The following is a 26,560-nucleotide window of genomic DNA, read 5'->3' as shown; positions in this document are numbered from 1 at the left end:
TGAAAACGATTTCCTTGTGTTATTTTTAAATGACGGTTTGGCAAGTTAATTAAAATACTATTTCTGATATTGTTTAACTTTCCAACGGATATGTAAAACACGTCAATGAATGTACTTGCATTTAAATGTAAAAACAACTGTTAATCTCACGTGTTTAATAATTTTTAGTTGATATTTCCATTCACTTACCAGCCAGCACGGTGAAATATGGTCAAGCAATCCCCATTGCTAACATCGTTTGGAAAAGGCCTTCATACAGCAATGTATTGACAAAGGGCCTGTACATAATTACAATTATATTTCACAATTGGATGGTTGCAGGCTGTGTCAGTGACTCAGTGCCGCCGTGGTTGCCTTCCACTGTAAGTTTGCCGCAAACACCAAATGTTCTCACGGTTTGGTTAGATTTGGCTCAGAGCAGAGAGCGTGAGGTGGAAGGCAGAATTGTTCAGAACGGTAAATTGATGGACCGGATCAGAGTCGATTGAGGCAAATGATCATATGCAAGAAAGACCTGGGGTAATTTGAGTATCGAACGAGCAGGAGTGTAAAAGGAATTTATTACAAACGTTACAATGTGACAATACAACTGCAGAAACTGCCAAGCAGCCTTAGTTTAAAATAGGGATCCTAGTAAAAATTTAAAAAAGTTGCTTGCATATAAATAAGTTTCTGTAGAGTACACAAACAAACTCCAAGTATTTTTTAAGGCACGTATTGTAGTCATGTATTAAATTGCTGGCCATAGTTGTTTGTTGAAATATGACAAATAATGTTCTAGATTTTCTTATCTTATTCGCCATACTACGTCGTTAAACCTCACCTGGTGATGCTGCTGCTTTGGCAGTGGTGCACATTTGACGTAAAAACTCAAGGCACTCGTCAACAACACTGCCTTCAAACACAATATATATAATCAGATGTGCTATGAAGAAGGGCCACTGTCCGAAACGTTGTTGGTTATATATTTTACTCTATGAAGGCCATGGTGTTGATGTGTGAGTTTTTTACGACTAGGTTAGCACATAGGCATGACATTTGTCATTGGAAATCTGTGGAAGATATCAGGTGCTTTTTGTTAAAAATATATTGGCAATGTAACTTGCATACAACAAAAATATCCTCAACGCTACGTATACTTCACAGTGAATTCAATGTAAATTCAATACGTGTTTTAAAAAAATATCCATAACTCCACAATTGAGTGTGACATTTTTCCCACCTTTCTTTTTTCATTCCATTGCCTGGGAGTAGTCGCAAGCCTCGCATCAAGCAGCATTTCTTGATGCGTGGCAAAAAGTTTATTTATTTATTTATTTGTATTATCATTTGCGAACCGATTTATTTTCACGTGTTCATGCACTCGTGCATTCAATTTCAACACAGAGAGGCTCGGGTAATAATACACTCCACTAAATCAACAGATAATATCGGTAGCGGCCACAGTAAATATCCTCGGCAATAAACCCTGGTGCTGTATTGGGAACAAAAACAACTTTCCAAGATGGTGTTGGTGCCATGACAATTTGTACCCAGAATCCCACTCTCCCTGGCCTACAGTTCCCTCTTCTTTCATTTTGGCAATGTGCCCCCATTCTGGTTTACAATCGTTGCGCATCCTGGAGGCAGCCCTCACTTTTGGGATCGTTCAGGAGAACTGTTGAAGGTACCTTTTTTGAGACGTCCTTTTTTCCTGCTGACATGGCAAGGTGCGTGTTAGCAAAACATTTGATGCCTCCTTGAAGACCACACTTTTCATTTACTATTTGGAAAATTTTAAGGAATTGGAAAGAGAGGAAGACCTAAGAGTGAATGGCTTGACAACAACACCTAGACGGCACATTGTTCTAATTTGAAAGTTACAATTATCACTATACTTATTTGCCCAGGACAGGCAAATACTTAGCCTTGACGGATTTTTTTTCGATGAGAAATTCTGCTTTGGTTGTTTGGGTAATTGTTTAACTGAATTTGTGTGTAGCAGAAAACCAGAAAGCCAGAGAAGAAGATCCATGCGCACTAAGGGATAGCACTCAAGTTCTTACACATGAATGAACAACCTACTTCCTATGTTGCATTCTAATAGCATCGAATTGCCATAAAATTGGGTGCCTTGCATAATGACTCCATTGTGTGATCACTCCACAGATGAAAGTTTACCAGTTTAAAATCCTAGCTTGGGTCAAATAACACCAACCTCTCTGGGGCTATTTAAATTAGTACCACTTTGTGGGCAGTGAACATTGGTAATTCTTTACAGAATGATTGACCCCCACCAGAGCAATGTGGAATTTTTAACACTGGCTCGGGGCAGGAATGGAGAATGAACGCCGCTCCAAGTTTGATTGAGAAGGAATACTACTTTTTTTTTCGCGAACGGTTCCAGATATATATATTTGATGACGCTTGGTAACTAACCCCAGAAAACACAATTCAAAACTGTTGCAGAATTTGCAGAACCGCTGTTTGTTGGTGTTATTGCAGCTGTTGTAGTCCCAATAGATTTAGGTTTGAAGCTTTCGTGACTGCAAGGAATCATCTTCTTAGGTTTTTTCGGTAAAGTCACGTAGAAAGTAAAATAAAATAAAAACAAAAATCACGACGTTGCCTCCGAAACGTCGTGATTTTTGTTTTTATTTTATTTTACTTTCTACGTGACTTTACCGAAAAAACCTAAGAAGATGACCCAATAGATTTGATGCCATTTTTGAAAGGACACTTCAGGTAAAATTCCAAATCAAAACTGTAATATCTGAGACAAATATGTCTGCAAAGTGGTATACTTCAAATGTTCTTTGGTGGAATGTCCCTTCTTCTTGACGTGGTACATACTGTTAACATAGCGCAGATTTTTTTGATTTTTTTGACTTGTACTTTAAAGTGTGGTATTTCCAAAAATGCATTTTCACATGTTCTTCTAAGCAAGGTTGCTGAGCGGACGCTCAAACGCCCAATATACCAAGCGACCAGCAACAAACGGCACTCTTGAGGGTGTATTAGATGAGCATTAATAGGTTTTCTCAGATTGAGCGAGGTTATGTTAACCTTGGAAAAGAGACCACGATTAGGGAATTCCAAAGTTGGAGCAGAGCGAGGCAACAATCGGAGAGAGAGAGAAGTGTTTTGGCCTGCAAGTGTGATGGTTGAACGTGGTGTGGATGAGACGACACAATCAGGAATCAATGAGTGAAGTTGATGGGACCGGTAACCATGGTTGCAGCGATAGGACACAGTGGGCAGTACGGGGGCAACTCACCATCGGTGAGCGAGTGCTGAGAATGAATGGTTTACATTGGTGATTCTAAATGTCACTTTTATCTGCTGCATTTCGTTTGGCTTTCGTGAAGCGTAGCACATTGAGTGCTTCATAAACAACTTTTACACAGCATAATAATATATTTTCATTTCCAATGCAGCATTATATCGTGAAATCAATACTTCGGACATAAAAACCCTGTTGTGCTTCCCCTAAACAACACCCCATGAATCGTGGGCTGAGCAATGCACTGCATTTATTTCGTGCAGTCATTTCTGGATTAATTAGGTGTGGCATTTCATTTAGTGTGAAAGGTAATTAGACAGTCTAATGATGCGGTGGTTTGCCCCATCGCATTGAGCTTAATTGACAGATTGTGGGCCAGCAGTCATGCTCCCTCGACATAACAAACAATGCGAGATGATGAATAAAATGTTATTCTTTCCAAGCAGCTCCTGGCAATGAAACAAATTAAAGTGTAAAATTAACTTTGCATCGTAGGGGGAATGGGGATTTTTAAAATTATTATTCACCCATTTTGCCCGTAGGAACGATTGCAATTGTTTTGGTAATTGGGACTGCCAAGGTCATTGCATGGGTGCTTCGAGCTCTGCCTAGGATGCGTATTCACAGGTTTTTTTGTGAGGTAGGGTGGGGGGGATGCGTGCTTGCATGTTAATGGTCGGGTGCTCAGTGAGAGCTTTGTGTGGCCGGCCAGAATACTGCCCACAAGCACAGCGTAGGCACAATAGTATGGCATCGGTGCGTAACCTTTTAACGTTACAAACAAAAGGTCAAAGTGTCTTCCCTGTTCCAGCAAGCGTCCGCTGGTTCTCGTCATTTGTTTCGGTGGGCTTGTTGAGCCAGCGGTGTAAATTCCTCTGGGTGGCTCAACGGTCGAAGCGAGTGGCTCACAGTTGGTTTGATTCGTGGTTCGGTGTTGTTTCGGCCCATCATCCCTTCGAGTTTGGTAAAAATGAGTACCACTTTTTTGTGGAGAAATAAATAGGTTTGTCTTTTGGATAGACTTGTCCCCACCATTTGAATGTGGAATTGTCACCAATGGATCGAGGCTTTAAACAGGGGATGAGCGCTGCCTCAATGCTCATTCGAGCAAAAATAAAATACCATTGTTGGAGGACCAGTCTATCCAAAGAATTACCTCTTTTCATGTACTCAATGATGCTGATCGGGATTTGAACTTGCAAAAGTTAGGTTGTGAGTTGTCCCTCTATTCAGTCGAGTTGTGCTGCTCAACCGAATAATAGGACGATTCAACCATGCAGCAGCATATGGTCTTGAGGAGAATGCTGTTAAGGAAGCAAAAGTGATAATCCCCAAGGCCAGACATAATCACGATTGGCGTATTTCAGAAAACGGTGGTGATTTCGAGATTAAGTTCTAATTAATTATGTTAATAGCTAATTTTGTTTGCTAAATTGTTCCACAACAGCCGATTGGATTTTTGAGGCTGAAAAAATTTAAACTTAATCGATCACCCACCTGAGAGAAGTGAATACTTCTGCATCGTAATTCCAGCTGGGTGATGCGGTGATTATCACACTCCCTGAAGGGTTGTGAGTTCAAATCCTATTTGGGGCTTGACTCATCCCATCATTATTAATTAATATTAACATTCTTGATTTGAAGCTTTCGTGACTGCAGGAACCCCTACAGCCAAACTCCCCCCCCCCCCCCCCCCGTGCCTATATAAAGCCACAACAGCAGATATTTTTTCTCACCTGAAGACGGCCCCTTGTGTTGCGACCGAAACGTCGTGTTTTCTTTTATTATTTTTTTATATCTACGTCACTTTACCGGAAGAACCAGAGAGTAATATTAACATATGAGATGACCATTTTAATTGAATAGAAAATTATTCGCAACAGCTGGAATAATAAAATGACGACGTTATTAATTCATGATATTTTATGACCCTTTATCAATCCATTGCCGATGAAGGCCTCCCCACGCCGTGTAGACTTTGACAATGGTTCACTTCGTTGGTCAGCGTGAGTTTTCCAAGAGGGGCCCGGGACCAGTTCAGGTATTACTTTGGCACCGATGTTAGCTCTCGGGTCGCTAGATTCATAGCGCGTGCAATAGCCTACGGGGCTGCTGCGTCATAAATTAGAATCAATGTAATCCTACTGTACTGCAATGTCAATAACACACTTTCATTTATTTTAAAGTCTGTTCCTATAATTCGAAAAAAATTGATTAAATAATTAATGAGGGACTAAAAATAAAAAATAACAAGATTAATTAGCTTTCTGCACTGATGTGATTGTGTATATATCCTTGTGTAAGCGGGACGGTGGTATAACTTGTGTCTCTCAGCAAGAAAGACATGAGGTTCGATTCCCGACACAAGCGTCTTTCTCTGAGGAGTTTGCGTGCTCTCCCCCTGTTCTGCGTGGATTTCCTCCAGGCTCGCTGGTTTCCTCTCATAGCTAAGCAAAGCACCCCACAGTGGGACCCGGTATAGGCCAAACTATCCCAGTGCTGAAAAAATTGCTGCAAATTACTCGATTGGGCTTCTTGGTTCTTTTGGTAAAGTCACGTAGAAACCGAAAGAACCAAGAAGATGAATCCCTGCAGTCACGAAAGCTTTAAATCGAAATTTACTCGATTGTGGTTACACACACACCAATAACACTGCCCTCCTGGTGTGAAAGCTTGGCAGAACCGTCCTGAACAAAAAGAGTTCTGAGACTCGGTGAGCCTTTTCCTTAGGAAACAAGTGAAACAACAACAATAATAATAACAAACTATAGCATGCCCGATGAACCAAACGACCTGAGTAAAATTTCTAAGCCCGGCTAACAACAGTGGTGAGCAGCTTCTGAGTGAGTTCTGCAGGCCCCCTTCAACCGTATGGACCGACGTATTTCTTGGAGAGGCCTTCATCCAGCAGAGGACTGACAAAAAGGCTGTGTTATATATTAGTTTTTTTATGGACCATAAATTTGCATATGTGTATGTGTTTATGTGGGGCTTGTGGAGTAATGGATGTGTAGAGCCGATGGCACAGGTTTTTTTTTATGAGTTTCAGCACAGAGATTAATGCGCATGTGCAGTCGGGCACAAAGCAATCACAAGCATGGCTTGGCCATAGATCTCTGCCAGCAATTTGTCTGTTTGTTGAAGCATGTGAATCTTACCCTGTCATTTTTTTGAGCAGTTATGTCAAGCAGCGCTCGCCGAGTCCATAGCATACCACTGCCACTACCACTCCTTAACCAGCCAAGAGTAATGTCTGTGCTGTACAGGTCAAAGAGATGACCTTTAACAAATCGGCTGTCACAGACGCTTCTGGATTTGGCATGCTACGCATGCACGTAAACTCTAGAAGCATAGGAAGATACGGTAAGCAGGTTATGGTTGGAACGACATGACAAAAGAAGCATTGTCGATGTAATCGGGAAGAAGAGGTTGCGATGGGTTGACCACATTTGCAAAATTGAGGAGGGAAGGTGACCTAAACAGGCATTGGAACTAAATCTATGCAATTTTTATTTTACCAGGTAAGGCCCGCTGAGCTATATAGCTGAAGCGACCTGGCCACAAATGGTAGCTAAACCAAGTGGCTTATCATAAGGAAATGTATAGCAGCCAAATACTCGAAACGCATGTTTAAAAATGTGGAGGGAAAAACCGGAGAATCCGGCGAAAAATCCACGAGACCACGGGGAGAGGCCTGCAAACTCCAAATAAACAGGCGTCAGGGTCTGGATCGAACCCACGACCACCTGCATACCAGGCGAGGGAGTTAACATATCGCCTCAAGCGGCACCCCCGGAGTGGCACCCACATGTCTGTGACGAATGTGAATGCAGGCAGTGGTGATGAGACCTTAAGAGGGGTTCTTGGAGGTCAGGTGTTGCCCATGCAACATTAGTGGGATCCAGCAGAAGGCAGGAAGTGTGGGCTCTCTGATGCCACTGGCTGGTACTAAGAATCCAGCCTCTGGATTTTAGTGCCCTTGACCTGCCGATGCACACTTACACAGCCGCATCTGCGGTGCATTTGTTCTGACATGCTCGCACGTAATTCAAGCTGATGGATCAGCCCAGTTGTTCTGCATCGGCCTCTTCCAATTGCACAGCCCTGTGTTTAGTCTCCGTCAAGTGATGGGCACTGAACACCCTCTGCCAAAGCCTTCCTCTCACCTTCGTCCAACAATCGATTCGGCCCTCCTACGTAATCTCTCACCGTGAGTTGCTGCTGCTGCTGCTGCTGGATAAAGATATGCCATCTGTGTGCATGACCAGACGCATGTGAGCAATTATTCTTGTCCATTCTGGAGTGTGCTTCTTGCTTCCATATGTAGATATAGCATATGTTAGTGTCTATACAGGATATCAGTGGTATTTAAGTTTGTGTCCGTGATCAGGAATTGAACCACGGTCGTCGAGATTGTAACAGGTTGCATACACGACCTGTGCCACTATGGGGAGAGTCGTGATGCAGTAGTTAGCACCCTTTACCTTGACTTCATTGACATTTCCTTCGTGTATATATTTTGAATTGCATTACCCATGAGCTAATTAGCATTCGTTCAGTCTTGCTATGTATCCTCCCGTGTGTATCGGATTCCTGTTGGGCTATTTAAATCAAGTATACTTGTGTTTCACTTAACATCCATACCAGCAAGTATTACCACACCCCCAGATCCTCCTACCAGAGGTGGGACAAAGTCATTGTTATGCAAGTCCAAGTCGAGTCGCAAGTCATCAAATTCATGACTCGAGTCTGACTCGAGTCCAAGTCACATGACTCGAGTCCACACCTCTGCCTCCTACTCATTTCCTTGTATAATAATGGATTTATAAGTGTTTTCAATTTAAAATAAGATAAATATTTATAACAAGTAGCGAACCCGTTTCTCTCCAACACAAAAAGTTATGGTAGCTTTCAGTTGCATACTCTTCTCACAATCCTGTACTCGGAGCGCTAAAAGTAAATCACTATTTTATAGGAGTTTTCTTTATTTTTCATAGAACATTCTGGTAAAATAATTATATTTGTACCAGGACGGAATGAACCGTGTCAGTCTTTTGTAGTTTGTTACGCCTCCTTTGGTGTCACTATCAATTACACGTCTTCTGAACTTCTTCTTCCACCGTTTCAACTGAATGTTTATTTGTTCCATGGAAAATCCCCATTGGCCAGTTACCCAGCGGAGTTTCGGTGGCAACCTGCCTGCAGCCACGAACAATAGTATTGCTGGGGTGGAGAGGTGCCCAGCGAAAACCCAGCCAGGAAACTCGAGGCATAAATTGTTTTTAATAGTGTGATTTAACATTTTAAATTATGTAGTGACTATGCACCCGGATCTCAAGCCAGTGTATTGACACACTGGGCGTATCTATTTAGCAAAAGGCAGTCGGGTTGTAGGCCAAGAAATTAAAGGAAAGGCTTGAGCCTGGGCTTGAACAAGGCCAGGGAGTCGACAGCACAGATGGCTGGATGGAATGAGGAGACAAGCGAGCGACCTCTCAATGAACGCAGGTTGACAGTGGGCTTCAACGTCTTGTTTGCTGGAGTGGAGAATGCATTTGTGGAGAGGGGAGAGGTGTAGGCAGGGGGGAAGTCCATGGAGAGGATCTTGAAGATAGTGGGGGTAATATTGAAATTGATCCGGCTTTGGATTGGGCGCCTGGGGAGTGATTGGAGTATTGGGGTAATGTCTCATTTACGGGTGAGGAGTCTGGCAGCAGCATTCGAGATCAGCTGGAGTTCTAGATCAGCTTGAGGGTATCTAGATCAGCTGGAGTTCACGGATGAGGGATTTGGGATGGCTGAGTTGCATACGCTGAGTCTGGATTTCACTTGATGAAATCATTTATTGACCTGTCCCCCACCTCACCTCTCCCCACTCATACTCTCAGCCCGCATTATCCAAGGACTTGTATTGACACCACCAGGCAACCTCTGCGCACTGGATGGTTGCTCCCCTTGCTCTGCTGCCTGTGTTGTCTGGAATTCAATCCACCTTGTTGCCCATATTTCTGATGCCATCCATCTGTTCAAGTCTTGCTCAAGACCTCCATCTTCTCCTCTGCCTACGACCCAACTGCCTTCCCATTCAATGTCTTAAATGCCATTCTTACTACACTGTGGCATTTTATAATACATCTTCCAATGCATCCTTTCATTCACCTTTCTCCCTAACTTGCATCTACCACTTCACTACAGCACCTTGACTTTGTTGGACATAGCCACTCGATACTCGTAAATTAAATTTGTTTTGTGTGTCCTACCTGGCTAACAAATTCAATGCAAAAGCAAGGCTGCACCTGGCCAGGATGTTAATAGCATCTAACTCATCCAATTAGGTCGTACAGACCGTGTCCGTTGGTGTTTCTGCTACGGAGTGATAAATAGGGAATGCCTTTGCCTGATTACCGCTGAATTTGATTAATTGCCTTGGTCTTACGAAGGCGCCCGCTCACATACTAATTGGACCAGGATTGACGTTCCCACTGACAGCAGGGTAAGGGATGTCCACGTTTAATTTAAATTCAGATGTTTTGAGCGGTTGACCAGTTTTCAATGAAATGTCTATGCAGCTTTCTGTCCGTGAATGGTCTGTATATTAAGGTGTGCGCGTGTGTGTACGTCCATGTGGGTAGCAGTGTCATAGTTGTCCATGCACAGCGCTATCATTGCAGCAACCTTGGTTTGACCCAGATTCAGTTGCATATGGTAGTGGCCATCTGGTTTGGGCTTATTTTCGAGAAGAGAACAAGAATAGTGTCTGTTGCAGTGGTGTTGTTAACGTCAGCTGTGGCAAAATGGTTGTGGGCACGGCGTTCATCATACAGCCTTCAATTGTGTTGTGCCGAATCTTAATATTAACACACGAACACCAACCTCACTCATGCAGTCCACGAGGCTAAACAGACTGCATGGATATTTTTATTTTGTTTGCTTGCGCAATACCATAATATGTGGCGATCCCCTGATTGTGCTGGTTGTAATCACCGGTGAAATGTCGGACTCAGTCGTAAGCCTTGTGGCTTTGCTCTTTCTCGCACACGGTGGTGCCAAAGGAGTCACACATTTCCACGTTTTGTTCACGTAACAAACCTTACTAATTGGCTGTGTCGGGTGAAGATGGGTGTATGACACGTTTTTACATTTGCGAGATCTAACCCAAACACTTGATCGTGAATAATATTGGTTGCTAAAGCCTACGTGTTACATTCTTTTACAAATGTGCTTCTTATGATTTAACAGATGTAGGAATATCGATAATAAATATTGTTCTTATTGATTATACATGTACGGCTATATATGCGCCCCCGGTGCTATTAATTATATCTTTAACTTCTCACTATCTGATCATGCAATAATATTTGCTTCCTTGCCAAATTCACTGGAAAAATCTCGCAAAAGACAAGCGGATTGTTGTGCACTTGTTTGTGTGTGTCTTTGTGCATTATCCTTCTCCGATATTTATTTCTGGAAATTAGAGCCATAGCTTATATGATAAGGCAAAGTACACATTCAAAATAAACATTAACATTTGAGGGTCGGCAGGAAAATGTGTGTGTCCGTGCGCACGTACAGTACATGTGCGTGTATTTCAGGGTATGGTGAGGAGCGGTCGAGTAGCAGTTAGCGTGCTGCGCTGCGAACCCAACGACCCGAGTTCAATTCGCGCTCACGGCCAACACCGTTGACGATTAGTTGAACCAGCGGTGTGTAGATGTCAGCATTGGGGAGATGAAGACGGTCGGCCATAGTGCTGGTCAACCACCCCCTTGTGTGCTGTGCCGGCCTTCATAGGTGCTCGCTAACAGCACTAACCCCAAAAGTCTGATCCAATCCTAGTGTAGTGGTTAAACGCACTGATCCAATCCTAGTGAAGATGAGTTTCCATAACCAGGCGTGCACATCAGTGGTTATTGATACCTGCATCTGTCATGAACGCTGCAGTAGGACATTGCAATGGTTGAGATGAGATGTGTGATTTAAGGTGCTTCGGGGTGCTGAAGAATTTTATGCATGCTACGAATGTAAATAATCATCCTTTGAGCCTCTCTTGAAGTTGACTCGGCCACAAATGAGTGCCTGGGTGGAATGTGTAGAACACATCGGTACTGGGGGAGACGTAGGTAGATGGGCATGCTGCTGGCCACACAAGAACCCCCTCTTTGTGTGGTCGTGCCTGTGAGTACATCGCTGTGAAGGTAGGAACCGGCTAAAAGCACGGTATAAACGAGGTGACTTCGTGTACCCTTTGTGCGTGTGTGCAGTCGAAGAAATCGGTCCGTTTGGTCCCATATTATTTGAGGAGCCGACCGACACATTGTATCCAGAGGATTCGCCGGAAAAAACCGTGACCCTACGTTGCCTTGCCAAGTCAAACCCACCCGCTACGTACAGGTACCGTGGGGGCTGTTGGGCACTGCCGAGGGCCGTGTGCGGTGGCGGGCGCGGCGCTGAGGCCCAAGCAAACCGAGCAAAACTTTAGGGCCCCCCCCTCCCACCTCCGAGCAGCTCAGAGGGGGACCCCTAATGGGCGAGCATACATCTGTTTTGCACATAGGGTTGGTGGTTTTTGTAAAATATCAGCTCATCATTATGTGCACTTACGTTGGAGTATTTTGCACGTAAATAAACTTGCACGCTCGTGGTTAAAGTTATTTGCAGCCGTACAAATAGCATGGCTTCATATACAATATGAGTGTCCTCCCATTAAAGGTGTGGATTTCAACCACACTCAACAATACTTGGGAGTGATTCATTGTTTGGACATCACAACCACAACTACCTTTTTTGAAAACCCGAGTTTGATTTCTGGCCACATGTAACAATGGCAATTTGAATATTAACCTGGCATCCTGGGCCAATTCCTAGGTCTGCTCAGCCTAAAATTCATTCCTGACGCAGTGGGTGAATTGTCAGTGCAAGAGACGAAGTGTCAAGCTTGTGTTGTGTAACCAGGTAAGAACTCAAGAGACCAGCATGAGTCTCGTTTGGAATAGTGGCCTGAAAGCTGATGTCTACCCATAATACCAACCACACCACGTGATTGTGGCATTTTGGCCTTAACAGTCACTCGCACAGCAGTCGTCCTACGGTCGACTGCAGGGCTTGTCAAACTCTTAACCGTTTACCAGTCTTCTCAATTTCAATGTAGACTAGCTTTTTAAATATTACATGCGCCTAGTGGTTGATTGGTAGATGCTAGACCTTGAAAATCCCTGGTCTGTATATTCATACAATCTAGTTGTCGGTCTTCGTGAGCCGTACTTTCATATTTCTTTTCTTCGAATGCTTCGTAGATGGCGTCACAATGGCATGGAGGTCAAGTGGAATAAGAGATACAGCCTGGAGGGCGGAAACCTGGTGATCTCGGACCTCGACAGGGACCAGGACGCGGGAACATTCCAGTGCCTGGCCACCAACAGATTTGGCACCCTTGCCAGTCAACAAGCCACGCTCAAATTCGCCTGTGAGTAGAGCTGGGCGACGGTGATGGGGAGGAGGCTAATGGATCGTGGTTCCAGTGTGTCCTTGAAATGCTGTAGTTCAGGGGCAGCGTTGTCCCGCCATGGAGGTGTTTTTTTTTTTTTTAACAAAGCCCTGTTATTTCCATGAAGACCAAACTTTACCACCTGTAATTGTATGTTTTAATGCTCGAAATATTACAAAACAAAACAAATGAACCTCATGGCGGGACCCCGGGGTCCCGAATAAACGGAAGTCAAAATCGTTATTTATTTATTTTTGGCGACTCTGTCCCACCGCGCACATAAACGCTGCGACCCACCTGGCGCGGATCATTATGCTGTCATGTCGTCCAAGCGCAGCAGCGATGACAAATGCGCAGAAGAGCTGAACAAGTGAATGCACTCCATGCTCGGGTATGGGCAGGATCATAAGTCTTATCCAAAGCTGCTCAAACTGCCGACACGACTTGAGTCCTTTATTTGTCATCACGGTATGCATAATACAATGAAACTGCTCTCTTATCTTCATTATTATTTGTGACCTACCAATGTCTGCAGCCAGAAGCAATCAATGACAATCCTATTACCTGCAGATATTTAACAGATGCGATGCATTGCACCGTTAATTCCTTCTGTTTGATAATACTTATCTTGTCCGAATGCATCTGTGCATCTGTCCGTGTGCATCTGTGCATACGGACAGTTAAGCAATAGACCCCACATACCGCTCGTATCAATGCGGATAAGAGGAGCGGCGACCCACTACTCTGTAGAGTAACATTGGTATAAACGCTTGTTACAATATGAACAGCGCATTGAAAAGGCGTACTATTTTATGTACTGTTTACAAAGTGTGTTCACAAATCCACACTGACAAACACGATGATTGACAGAGGGGTGTAAATTATTGTTTCGATAGTGTGTTTAAATAGAGGTACGACAGGTAAGTAGTTGTCAGTTTTAAAGGCATAGTTTAACAAAACAACACTTGCCACCATCCTTCAAACCCTTCGGTGAAAAAGAGCAAAGTGTTTGTTTACATTATAATATAATGTTTATTCGATAGCCGGGGGCTTATGAGACCCCACGGTCCTGGCATAAGGTTCGTATACGTAATTAATAATTTCATGAATGCGATGTCATAAATCGCAATGCAATGTGCCGGCAACGTCTTATAATTTAACTTTTAATACAAAAGAGGGAATTTAGTAATACTTTTTGATCACTGAAGGGCCTGTCTTGTTACTCAGTAGCTACGTTTAGCGAACGATTCATATGGCAATTTAAAAACTGGTCATCAGAAAACGTTTAAAATGTTTTAATTCTCACTGGGCCCCCTGGTGTAGAGTGCAGTCTCCAGCCCTTGTTAACGCCAACCGTGAAGAAGGGTCATCGCCTGAAACGTTGCCTGTTTATATATTTAAGGCAGCGTTATTAATGGAATGTGTTAGTGTATCTTCTTGGTTCTTTCGGTAAAGTCACGTAGAAGGGAAGTAATAAAATAATAAAAATAAAACATAACAAAATAATTCTCACGACGTTTCGGCCACAACGCAAGCAGCCGTCTTCAGGTGGAAAACAGGTATGTTGAGAAGGCAGAGTCATTCAGACTCAGGTCTGTCGAAAAAGATGAAACCCTGCAGTCACGAAAGCTTTAAATCGAAATGTGTTAGTGTACGTTATAAAGACACGTATGGAATTTAAAGGAACTTGATTGGTCTGGAGGTGTGGTGAAGCAGTACTGTATTGCAGAGTAGCTACAGTACTAATCTGGGATTGTCTGCCATGTGTTGTTGCTGCACAGCGTATACATGCAGCTCATGACAAGGCAGCGTTGCTATGCACCGTAATTCAATCTTGAGCTTCGGAATTGTGGTTTATAAATATATCTTTCATATTAGGAATTCACCACCCCAAACAATACAACCTGTTGTTTTTGGTTATTGGGCACGAAATGATTTGGAATGTATGTAACAATCCTTGATTTGTAATTTGCGGAGTGCCATACATTCCGGTATATAGGCATCCACCATCGCACACACCACCACGGTATCATGAGGATGAAGTGAGAGGGATACGGCGTGGCCACAATAATTCCCAGAGCAGTGTTTCCAGAGTGCTCCGGCTGTCACTGCATCGCGGGGCTTTCAGATGCGCTTTGGCGGCGCGTTTGGAACGCACTGCCCTCCGTTATTCAGAAGCTACTGGAGCAATGTACTTTTAAATCGTCTAGATTGAAAACGAATTTCTTGAAAACAGATTTTCTTGTTTAGTTTGTCCTTCCTCGGCATGGTTGGCTTCGTACAGTGCGAAATAAGCTCTGCATACATACAAACATACGTACAAATGAGGCACTCGTATGCAAACCCTTGGAAAACGTGGTCGGGTGTTTTCGCAGCTCTACATTTGCAAGGTTGTGCAGCACAAGGGCAATAGGCTAATGTGTGAGCAGGAGGTGATGGTGGCAGCACACAGGGTCGCACCCGTCACTGTAATTGTTTCGAGCAAGAGACTGATTTGAAATTATTCCATTTAATTTGACACACGTATTATTTATAGTATACCATGCAGCCCAGGGCCAAATCTGTTTTCAGGGTGTAGATGTGAATGATGTGTGTGTGCTGTTCAACAAAAATTTTTTTTTTATACATTGACATTCTGTGGAGATTGGGGGAGTTTCATTTTAAATTGGTAAGAAATATAATACATTTCACATTTGACTTTACAAAAAATACTTTTGTATTTTATTGTACCCTATCTTCAGATTAATAATAATTTACATTTATTTGTAAGGTGCCTTCCACTAATATCTCAAGGTGCCTTCTAAGAATAAGGTTAAGGAAAGGCCAAGAGAGAAGAAGCGTTACATAGAACAAACAGAATTAAGAAGATGTGGTTTTTCGACGTGACTTAAAAGTATCCACATTGATAATTGTTTTTTTACCCTTTTATCTGGCAACAAAAGAGACACCTTTTTTACAAGGAGTCATGTTTGCATAGACCACAATACCTGCAGTCATAATTATCAGAGTTATGTTTTTTGTTTGCATTATGACTGCAGGTTTTGTGGTCTATGCAAACATGACTCCTTGTAAAAAAGGTGCCAGTTTTGTTGCCAGATAAAAGGGTAAAAAAACAATTATCATATTTTTTTACTGGCAAATGAGGTTCCAATGGAGTATCCACATTACCGTTTAAACGAATTTACAAATGGAGGGAATTCCACAACCGAGGCACAGACACAGCAAATGCCCGCTCACCGCAGGAACGCAACCAGGATTGAGGAACGCACATAAGGGTGAAGTCTGCAGATCTTAACGACCTTGAGGGGGTGTATGGATGAATTAGCTCGTGAATATATGGTGGTGTCAGCCCATGGAAGGCTTTAAAAACTTGTAGAAGTCTACAAATTGAGTTGCATTTGTGGTGATTGCTACATTGGAGAAACGAAACGTCATGTTTCTGATCATGTCCGCGAGCACAAGTCAGATCTGAAACACGGCAGAACTGATTCTTCGGCCGTTGCCGATCATTGCTACAACTCGGTAGGCTCTCATGAAATTGTATTTTCCGAGACCAAGGTTCTCTGCAAACCTCCTGGCTACCATCAAAGGTTTGTACACGAAGCCATACAAATATACAAACACAGACATAATTTCAACCGTGATGACGGTTACAAACTGAGTAATCATTGGAAAGATGTGATTAACCATGCAAAAAAGATTTAACTACACTTATTTGCCAATCTTATTTATGTTTAGTGGTGGTCTTCTTGTTACAGGTTGAGTCACAAACCGCACCTCTCCATAACAAAGGCTCAGCCTATGCAGTCTATTCTTAGTCTCAAACCTCACCTTACCATATTAATAATAAGTATGCGGCCCTTGCCCCACCACCTTCTCCAACCATTATAAAAACATAGTGGTAACTCCTGAAATCTCTCATTTACTTGATACAGCTGTCGTGGCTGTGACGGTACCACCTGAAGACGGAAGCTTGTGTTGCCTCCGAAACGTCGTGATTTTTATTTTTATTTTATTTTACTTTTTAATGTTTTTACCTACGTGACTTTACCGAAAAAAACCTAAGAATATGAATCATTGCAGTCACGAAAGCTTCAAATCTAGAATTAAGGCTCTTAAACTCTACTCGTTTCAAGACCGGTAGCAAGTGTGATGGTCAACACACTTTTTCTGGCATAAGGTATTCCAACAGTTTTAAGGTAATTTTGGGGTGCTGATTCCAAATCTGGAATTAGTTTTTGTCTATCACATCAGGTTTTTTGAGATATCAAATATTGCATTTTCAATAAAAACTGCAGAAGAAAAATATTAAATAAATGTGGATATCTACATTAAATGATATTATAAACACACTATCCTAAAAATACAGCACCATATTTTAACACTAAAGCAGTCACTGACTCGCAACAACTTGCAATCATAAGTGACAGAGTTAATTTCGGGTAAAATCAATGAAAACGGGGTATGCCGATAGCATAAAAATGAGATGTGATAGAGCAAATCTGAGATCAGATTTGGAATCAGCACCATGAAATTAGTCTAAAACAGCTGCAAAAGTCCAGACCAGAAAAAAATGATTTTTTTTGTTGACCAGTGATAAGAGAACGGGAGTAGAAATGTGGTCACGTAATGGGATTCGGGTGAACACCCCGACTGCTGCATTCTGTACAATTTGTAGTCTACCAAGGACTTTATTTGAGCCACAGCTTCGTGTGTACGTTCACAACCCTTTTGCTTTTAAAAACAGCAGATGCAAATTAGGGTGTAAATTAAAGTGTGGGATCAACATCGGTTGCCCTATGATGGGACTGGACCCTGCCATAGAAATGTAAAATTTCCACCATGGGTCCAGGGTGAGCCACAGAGATGAGCCATGCCATTGGTAATTCGAACGGGAAGAAAATGGCTTTCAGTTTTTATAGTTTCAAGTTATAATAGTGCCAGTCATCATATTCATGATCATCAGCATCGATATTGTCATAATCGTCATCAGATACCCACAGGGTTACTTGAGACCAAACAAACTCGATCGCTTCAGTAAATTTCCCTTCATAACAAGATTCGCACTGCAAGGTCGCTCCAAAAGATAAATCTAATGTATTAAATCCATTCTAACGAGATCTCTCCACCTTAGGGAAGGCTTACTCCACGTTCTATTCCCCTCAGCTCGCTGACTAATGTGACCTTGCGGGTTCCTCCTGTTTGGCATTCTGCAGGCGTAACCATCGTAACAAAGTTTCCCCTCCTGAATTATTACACTAAGTGCTGTCTGCTTGGATCTATGACTGTGCCTATCATTGGATAAATCGGGTCAGCTGTTCATCACTGCTAAAAATACCGCTCTTATGGAATACAAACTCCTTATTTGTTTCCTCATTACAATATTTTCTGAGGACCATAGTCATTATAATAAGCAGTGGAAAGTATGATTCGCAATAGATTTTTGGGTCAGATTTTCGTGTAAGTAAAATGTGTGTCATGCACCCTCATCCACCCGACAGCCAATTAATGAAGTGGGCATGGGACCCATGCTGAACAACGAAAATTGATTAGAGCAAATTATTTCAAGAGCCTAATAAAGACAGCTGGAATGTATGTGTGTTGAACAATCTTTCGCCACAGTACGTAGCCAACCATGCTTGTTGGAGGTGCGGGGGAAGGACAACGATCTAAACATGAAAAGCAGTTTGGAAAGAAATTAGTTTTTGATCTAGATTATTAAAAAGTGCGTAGCTCCAGTGGCTTCCTAATATCGGAAGGAAGAGCGTTCCACACGGCAGCAGAAGCGCATCTGAAGGCGAGTGACCATCTTTGTTCGATGGCTAGCCAACAGCTGCTGCTGCTGCGAGGATGACTGGAGTTCCCATGATGGTTTATGCTCCTTGACGAGATCACCAAGGTCTTGTGGTCTATTTGTGGCAATGTTGGGCTTGACAACTTAATTGGGAAACACATCATTTGTTCGTGTATACCCAGGGAAATGAATTAATGCGGACCAGGGTGAGATAACGAGGCAAGTTGGAGCAGGTTCGACTGCTGTTGAAAAACTGAACTTGATAATGAAAAGCAACGGCCCAGTGCGGCCAGGGGCCGGCCCTAGGAGTGTGCGAGGGTGTGGGGGGGAAATCTTGAGGAGGAGGCACCGCCGCTATCTCTAACAGGTGGAGTTATATTTCGATGTAAAACTTTCGTGACTGCAGGTGTAGTTATGGTCACGCCTATGGACGATGTCTCGGAAGAATTGACGCCGACGAAAAAGACGGAACACAAAAAAACAAACTGAATAGGGTGCACAGAGAATTTGGGACCGGGCGCATGCGTGGAATTGCGTCGAGGGACAGAAAGAGGGAGGAATGAATCGGAGGTCGGTCTGCGTGAGATGGTGGAATGGCAGCCGGAAGGAAGAAGGAACACGCCCAGTGCTGGATTAAGCTAGTGAGGGGCCTGTAGCATATGTTATAAAGGGACCCTAAATTTAAAAAACACAAATATTAAAACACACACATTTTTTACTTGCATAGTAAGTTAATTGTATTTTTTACTTGCTATACAGTGAGATAATACGACAAATCGATATCCTTATAAAAGTTGAAGGCAGAATCACCGAACCGGAATTGATAGCTTGAAAGCATTTGGCGCGGGGCCTTTGAAAGTGCGGGGCCCGTAGCTACATGTGTCGCTACTTTTGCTACTAGGATAACCTGGCACTGAACGCGCCCGAGAGGATTGCCACCGCCGAGATGGTACGATGAAATCAGCTCGTGCGCAGGAGCTTTATGGATTCTTGCACTATGTGAGGAATAGCGATGACTTTATCCAGCAGTGGATAGTTCGTGGCTGTTGTTGGTGATGATGACGAAGTATACTGAAGCTTTTTGACATGTTTTCATCGCGCAATAGCAAACTATCCAATCATTTAAACGAACGGTTAATACTTATCTTGAATGTACACGTCCAGCTGTTTGGTGCTTTGGTTGAAGATTGCGCGCTTCCAAATTTTGTACACAGGTCAGCCGAGCTCATCACCCCGATGGGGTTGATAAAATCAGTGCCACGTTGTGGGACCTTGAAAGTGGTTATGCTACGGGGAAGCTGCACTTTGATATGGGGATGTGACATTTTAAGCAATGGCCCAGAGCCACCGACAGAAAAGAAAACCCACCACACAATTGCTTATTTGAGCAGGGATACACAGTCTTAACCTATTGTGCGATTAATGTGATGATTTCATTCTTCGGTGGGTTTTTTTCCCCTACTTGCCCAGGGATAGACTAGTTCGTCTGTGTCCTTTCCACTGAGCCAGTTAGAAATAAGCTCGTTAGTAATGGCAATTGACTCCTCAATTCCCACTGATAGTTTAGGACATTTTACAGCGAATTAGTTACTGCAGAAATTGCAGAAAGCCATTCATTGTCTGCTGTAAAGTGGGCACCAATGGCAACATCACGTCAGCTTGAGGTAAAATTAGTATTATTCCAGTATCACAGCCTAAAATAGAAAATATATTACAATAATGCAACCAGTCAATTCTAATCAAATAAATATACACTTATGGGGTTGGACATCCCTGATAAACATGATGCATCCGGCATCGGTGTATGATTTTATGTTTGGTGTTTTTGTTGTTTTCATGTTGCGGGGGTTTTGATTGAAACAAACTCATAATGAGTGCGGGAACATTGCTATTCATCACCTTCGGTGGGTTGCCGCAAGCTGTGCATGTTTAATTGCGTGTGCCGCTCCAGATCTGGACCGGTTCCCATCGGAGGAGCGGGGCCCACTGCGCGTGCGGCTGCAGAACAGCCTGGTGCTGCTGTGCAACCCCCCGCCCCACTACCCAGGTGAGTTGTTGTGGTCACTTCCCGGCGGCGGCGGTGGATGTGAGATGGCCACTCGCTGTGCTATTCGCGTGGGATTGATGGTGGTGGTAACAACGGTGCGCGTCTTTGCAATTGCTTGCCGTGCGGTTGGTGGCTACGCGCGCGTGGCCTGTTGTAATCCAGCACTGTGGAGGCAGCGAGGGTTGCTGGATCGCCGCACAAATGTTGTGATACTCCATTCCCGCGCCTCCGATTGGCACGGTTGACTGCGTATGGTGCGAAGGAAGTTCAACATACATACTCGTACAGATGCCAAACCCTGGCTCTCCAGGAGAAGGCGGCACGGCAAGTGGACTAATTGCCATTCTCCTACTACCTCACAATCAGAATAATTATACTGGAGGAATGCGATGAGCTATAAAGCTCTTTTGTCACAGATGTCCAGTTGGTTTCACAGATGTCCATCTCAGAGTGTTGCTGCCCTCACGCACGTTGGTTTTCTCCGGGCGCTCCAGTTTCCTCCCACTTGTATAAACACTCATCGTTCATTGGCTGAAACTATCTTCAAATAAAAGCCCAACGCACCGAACCCTCTTGTAAAAGAGTCTGAAGACTCATTGTAGCTTCGCTGGATAGATTCGTACGTAAAATAAGTAACTCATAAATACGTAACTAAAATAAGTAATTGCTCACACCACTACTGCTGGAATGGCCTCTGCTAGAGGAAGATCGAGGGAGCCCCTCCAGCTAGGGTATTTGGCCAACTCTCCCATGCTTATCGAGCACTTCGGTAGAGGTTGAAGTACCCACACTTTACCCCAGCTCACGCTGCCTGCTAATCGACTGATTCTACATATAGCAGTGTCTCAGCTGTTAAACCCACTGCTACAATAGCAGAGACGCGTGATACATTTTTAATGGTGATACAAAATGGCAATACAGAACGTGGGCATCTCCTCGGCAGCCTTGGCCCAAAATGAATCGCGAGTGCGTGGTGTAAATATCTCGCGGGAGGCAAAAGCGGCCAGGAGTATTGCTGAACATATCTCTGCAGTAGGTGCTCAATAACAGCAGCACTTAGTTCTGTGGCCTATCAGATTAAACCTGGGTCTTTCCCTTGTGCAGGATTTTAAGATGCTATGTAGGTTCTTTAAGCCATGAAGATTAGCAAAAATCTAAAACATACAACTGATCTCACCGATGATTGTCTCGAACCCCATTTATCGTGAGCACTTCCGGTTTTGACAACCACACATGAATGTACTCCCACTATCAGTCATGATATAGGGCTCCAAAATAAATTCCAGATCCTTCCACTTGATCCGAAGTTTCACCAGGGCTGGCCTCGTAATAAATTCTGGCTACATTCTGAGACGCACTGGGAAGCCTCGTCTCGCGCCCTGCCCCATGGATAATCGCTCACTGTCACCTGCTGTTGTTCGAATCGCGGCTTGTTGTTGAAGGTCGAGACTTGCGACAAGTTCAGTTAATATGCTTTGGAATCAACGTATCCTCAGAGAGCGTCATGTCGGAACAATATTGAACGTTTTTAAGTGTTCCCTGACACACGTGACAAATGGGTTATTGTACCCTGCACTTTTCAACGACGTATACTGGACTTTCCCAATTTGATCACGAGTGCCACATCTGTCCACCTCTGAGAGCCACTTGTGTTGATTGTGGTGAGAGTTCGGCTTCTGTTATTCACACGTCTGCCAGTAGGGGTGCGGTGATTGCTATGGATATCCCAATTGCGTGATATCCAAATTGATTGATTTCCCAATTGAGTAATTTGCGGGTAATTTTCCAAAGTGCTAAATTTGGACCCTGATGCCGGCACGCATTCGCCGACTCTTTGCGATTGGCGCACCCACTGCGAAGCGGACGGCTCGTCATATCACAGCGGTTATTACACCCTGCGGTAATAAGCAGGGCGGCTGCACTCTGCTTTTTTCCAACTGCGAACCTTTGCAACAAAAGTGGGGAAACGTGCTTCCACTCGGCCGTGTCGCAGGCCCCATTACGTGTTCATGAGGATTTGGGTGAAGCTCCCCCCCCCCCCCCCCACGTCGGGATCCTTCTAGAGTATCAACACCGACTCACAGCTCATGCTCTTGCTGAACAAATAAAACGAAGCAAAAAATGGTCAAATGAGTAGTTAGAGAGAAAAATCCCCCATCCGGTGGTGGGGATTCTACATGCCTACAGTCGCGACGAGTTATTCCGTGGAACAGCGACTGTTGCGTAACCAAGAAAAACCTGTGGAAAAATAAATAAATCTAATTAACACTTGACCCGCAATAGCAATCTAAGTTGAGCGAGCCAAACTATATAATTAAATTGGTCATGTTATATTGCTTTTATTTCAGGCAGCGAACAGTACAGCTACAGGAAACAAATTATACTTCCCTCCCCCCTTTGTTGCACTAGGATTGACATAAATGTTTTTTTCGTCACAGCTGCCAATGATAAAAAAAATGCAATCATTTTGCGAGGAAATAGCTGGATAAGAGAGATATGGAGGTGGCCAATAGCTGCAGTGTGATATCCTTGGCCAAGTTGACCGGGCATCGTCTGCCGCATTAAATGCACAACACGCAATAATCTCTTGACAGTGGTCGTTAAAACGGGGGGGGGCGGGGAGAGGGGTATCACACGAAATGACCTGTGTAAGAGTCTGACCACCAGCCAAATTTATTTCCCTACCTCGCCTGGGAAAAGAGGTTTTGGTATTAAAACAGAGTCTGTAGGGACCTCATACATTTGCAGCAGCAGTAGCAAGCGGCTGGTCTCTGTCGACTCGAGGATTTATATTGGGTCATTGTGTATAAATTTGATTCAGGAGACTACGAGGCATGGTTGCAAATGGCTCTTTCTTTACAAACGCTGGGTTTTTGTGTCAACTAGGGCGGCACGTGTGGATTATACGAGTCTTATCTGTCCCCCCCTGCGTCCAATCCTCCGGTCGTGTTTTGTGCCGAGATGCACTGCTTGGAGTTGTGAATAACAAAGTGACCGACCTCGCACACAGTAATCTCTCTAATTCTCAGATAGCAAAATCGACGTTGTGAGCGTAATGCAAATGAAAGTTGGCAGCATTCTAGCAATCGCAATATAATTGTGTTATTCAAAGGTGGCTTGTAGATAGATGTGTGAGTGAGTGTCTCAGTAAGTAGGTATTTGGGTGTGAAAGGTAGGTAAGCAGATTTGTGGGTGTATGGCTGTTTTGATAATGGGTAGGTAGGGCGGTGAATGGGTAGTTATGTTTATTCAGTTAGGTAGGTAGTAGTTAGACAAACAGATAGCTAGGTCGGTGGTTGAGTGTTTGGATGGGTAGGTAAGTCGATATGTGGGAAGGCATATTGCCTGCTTATTTATTTTGTTATGTAGGTAGGTTTGCCAGTGAGTGGGTAGTTACATGTGTATACAGGCAGGTAGGTGGGTGGATGGGTGGGGAGCGATAGTGCAGCGGTTTGCGCGCTGCGCTATGAACCTGGCGACACGAGTTCGATTCCCGCTCACGGCCAACACCAGTGACGATTATCTGAACCGGTCCCGGGCCTCCCCTAGGTCGACTCAGCCTCAAATGAGTACCTGGTGCGGTGTGTAAACATTGCCACTAGGGAGACAAAGGCGGTCGGGCGTGGTGCTGGCCACCCACCCCCTCGTGTACCGTTCTGGCCTTCATAGGTGCTCGCTAACAGCACTTGCCCCTACAGTCTGTTAAGGCTATACGGGGGATCTTTGATCTTTGATACAGGCAGGTAGGTGGGTGGATGGGTGTTTTTACGTGTGTCAGTTGGTAAATATTTGGGTATTGGTATGGGTGTGTTTCTGGTTAACTAGCTAGGTACACTGGTAGATGGCTCCGTAGGAAGCTCTTCAGCGATATAGTCGCCCATTGGGACAGCACATCGCTTGCGAGGCATGGCGGTGTATTGTACTCAACCTGTAGAGAATTGTCCAGTTGGTTTCATTATTTCAAAAGAGACAAATGTCGCAAATAAGGACATGTAAAATACATTAATGGATCATTCTTGTGACCAGGATTTGATATTAGTGTAATGTTAAGTATGTAGATTTACCAGGAATGGTCTATAATACGACTTTTGAGCTATGTGTGCTTGCCTTTCGAACCCTTGTTATGGTTAGGTGTGAATTAAATTCGGCCAAATCCACAGAAAGATTCGAAGCTTCTTTCTTTTGAAGATGACTTTGTGTTTGAATATAGAAGACTGCCTCTGACACACGGCACAGACATCTTTATGCGATTTACTTACATTTTCTCCAGAGATAATAAAAAAACGAATCTCATCGTGAAGAGCCGAGCTTTAGTGGTTGTGGGTAAAAGCCGTTTATCATCGTATGCCTTTGCGATAAACCATTTATGGAGGAGTCACAGTGTAAGCGTTGCACTGTGTGAGAGTTCCATAACATAAACAGGTGGTTACATCTGTCACCCGTCTTTTTCGTGCAAATTTAGTCACGTGATTTCTTTTCCACATGGTTATGCATTTATACAGTATCTTAATTTCATTTTGATCACCATCTGTAAAATTGCAATTGACAAAAGTGCCCACAATTTTTTGGATAAAAATGAATAGAGCAGTTTTAAATGTGCAAATAATACCATTTATTTAACCGTTAAATTATCACCGAGTCTCAAGGCTCTATTAAGATATTTTGCCAGTTTCATTCATGGTTGTTTTTTTGTGGAATGTGGGAGGAAAATGAAATAGCTGAAGAAAACCCATGCATACAAAAAGATAACATTCTTAAGCTCCAGACAGATGGATTGAATCCATTGCTATATGAATATTTCCTGACCACCTCATAGATCGAGCCGAATGACACCTGCTATTTCCAGGCAGTCTACAATTCAATCACTAGCCAGGCTCAAACCCTGCTTGGGTTCTGAGATTGGACATTGAGAGTGATTCCATTGTACCCTTTTCTACTTTGCAATTTTCTTGAATTAGGAGATTGTAGCCAAAGTTGGGCAGAGTGGACGTTCTATTTTTAGCTTGCGACGGGGACGTCACCACGGTACCTGTGCCAGGCCAGGTGCACTTTCAGGCCACGTGAAGTGTCGAATGCTCGCTGGCAGGAGGTCACGGGACAGACCCAGGTGCCATGGGTTGACTGAATGAGATGACTGGCAGATGCACCAGCTGTAGCCCCTACTGTGCTAACTTGCTGCATTTTAGCTCCGCTCCGGTGGCTGTCTCCAACTGCCTAGTAGCGTCCTTCACGAGCCTCCTCGACAGAGGTCGATCTTGACACCGCTGGTACTAGTCTTTGGCAAGTCCTACATACACACATACATACGTGTTGCGCCGTGGCTGTTGCAGACGTCGAGTACCAGTGGCTGCTCAACGAGTTCCCGGAGCTGGTACCACAGGACGAGCGGCGCTTCGTGTCGCAGCAGACGGGCAACCTGTACATCGCACGCGTCGAGGCCAGCGACGCCGGGCGCTACGCCTGCCTCGTGCGCAGCACTCTCGGCCGCCACAGCCCCAACGTCAACATCTTCAGCGCTTTTGCCCCCCTCGAGATCCGGCGTGACTGTGAGTTTTGGGGGGCGCCTCGCTCTCCTTGACGCGCGTTCGGGATGCGCTGCGAGTCTTCCGCTTAAGCCTGCATGGTTCGGAGCGAATGTTTTAAGTGGCCGTCCGTGACCCAAAGCGTGGTCGTCCTGGGTATACCAATTGTTCTCTCAATCTTTCGCTTCAATAGGGAAGGCAAATGCGAGCTGAGTTTTGTGCTGGAAATAGCCATCCTGTTCCCGAGCGTTGGGTCAGACATGCAACTGGGCGTGTCTAGAAAGTCCCATACAGGTATTTGGTGATTGGCAGACACGTGCAGGACCAACGACCAATGAGAAAGCCAAGTGCCATACAATAAGGGATTTGGAGACCAGATGAAATGCACCGCTTCATCTCCCGATGATGTCTGCAGTAATGCGTGGTGAAATCTTTCGAGATGATATGCTAA

General features: G+C 44.0%; 1 protein-coding gene across 2 annotated transcripts in view; it reads left to right on the top strand.

Moving 5' to 3' along the window:
- The window catches only part of LOC144934741 (contactin-2-like), a 121,173-nt gene that overhangs the window by 56,353 nt on the left and 38,260 nt on the right, over positions 1-26,560 (top strand). For both annotated transcript variants that reach the window (XM_078860834.1, XM_078860835.1), the window contains exons 4-7: positions 11,524-11,653; positions 12,556-12,725; positions 20,492-20,587; positions 25,918-26,133. In XM_078860834.1, the coding sequence (XP_078716960.1) occupies positions 11,524-11,653; positions 12,556-12,725; positions 20,492-20,587; positions 25,918-26,133 (612 nt within the window). The remainder of the gene's footprint in view (positions 1-11,523; positions 11,654-12,555; positions 12,726-20,491; positions 20,588-25,917; positions 26,134-26,560) is intronic.

Source organism: Lampetra fluviatilis, chromosome 11 (assembly GCF_964198595.1).
Source record: "Lampetra fluviatilis chromosome 11, kcLamFluv1.1, whole genome shotgun sequence".
NCBI classification, from domain to species: Eukaryota; Metazoa; Chordata; class Hyperoartia; order Petromyzontiformes; family Petromyzontidae; genus Lampetra; species Lampetra fluviatilis.
The sequence above is the reverse complement of the archived record's forward strand: the minus strand, read 5'-3'. Positions and strand labels throughout refer to the sequence as shown.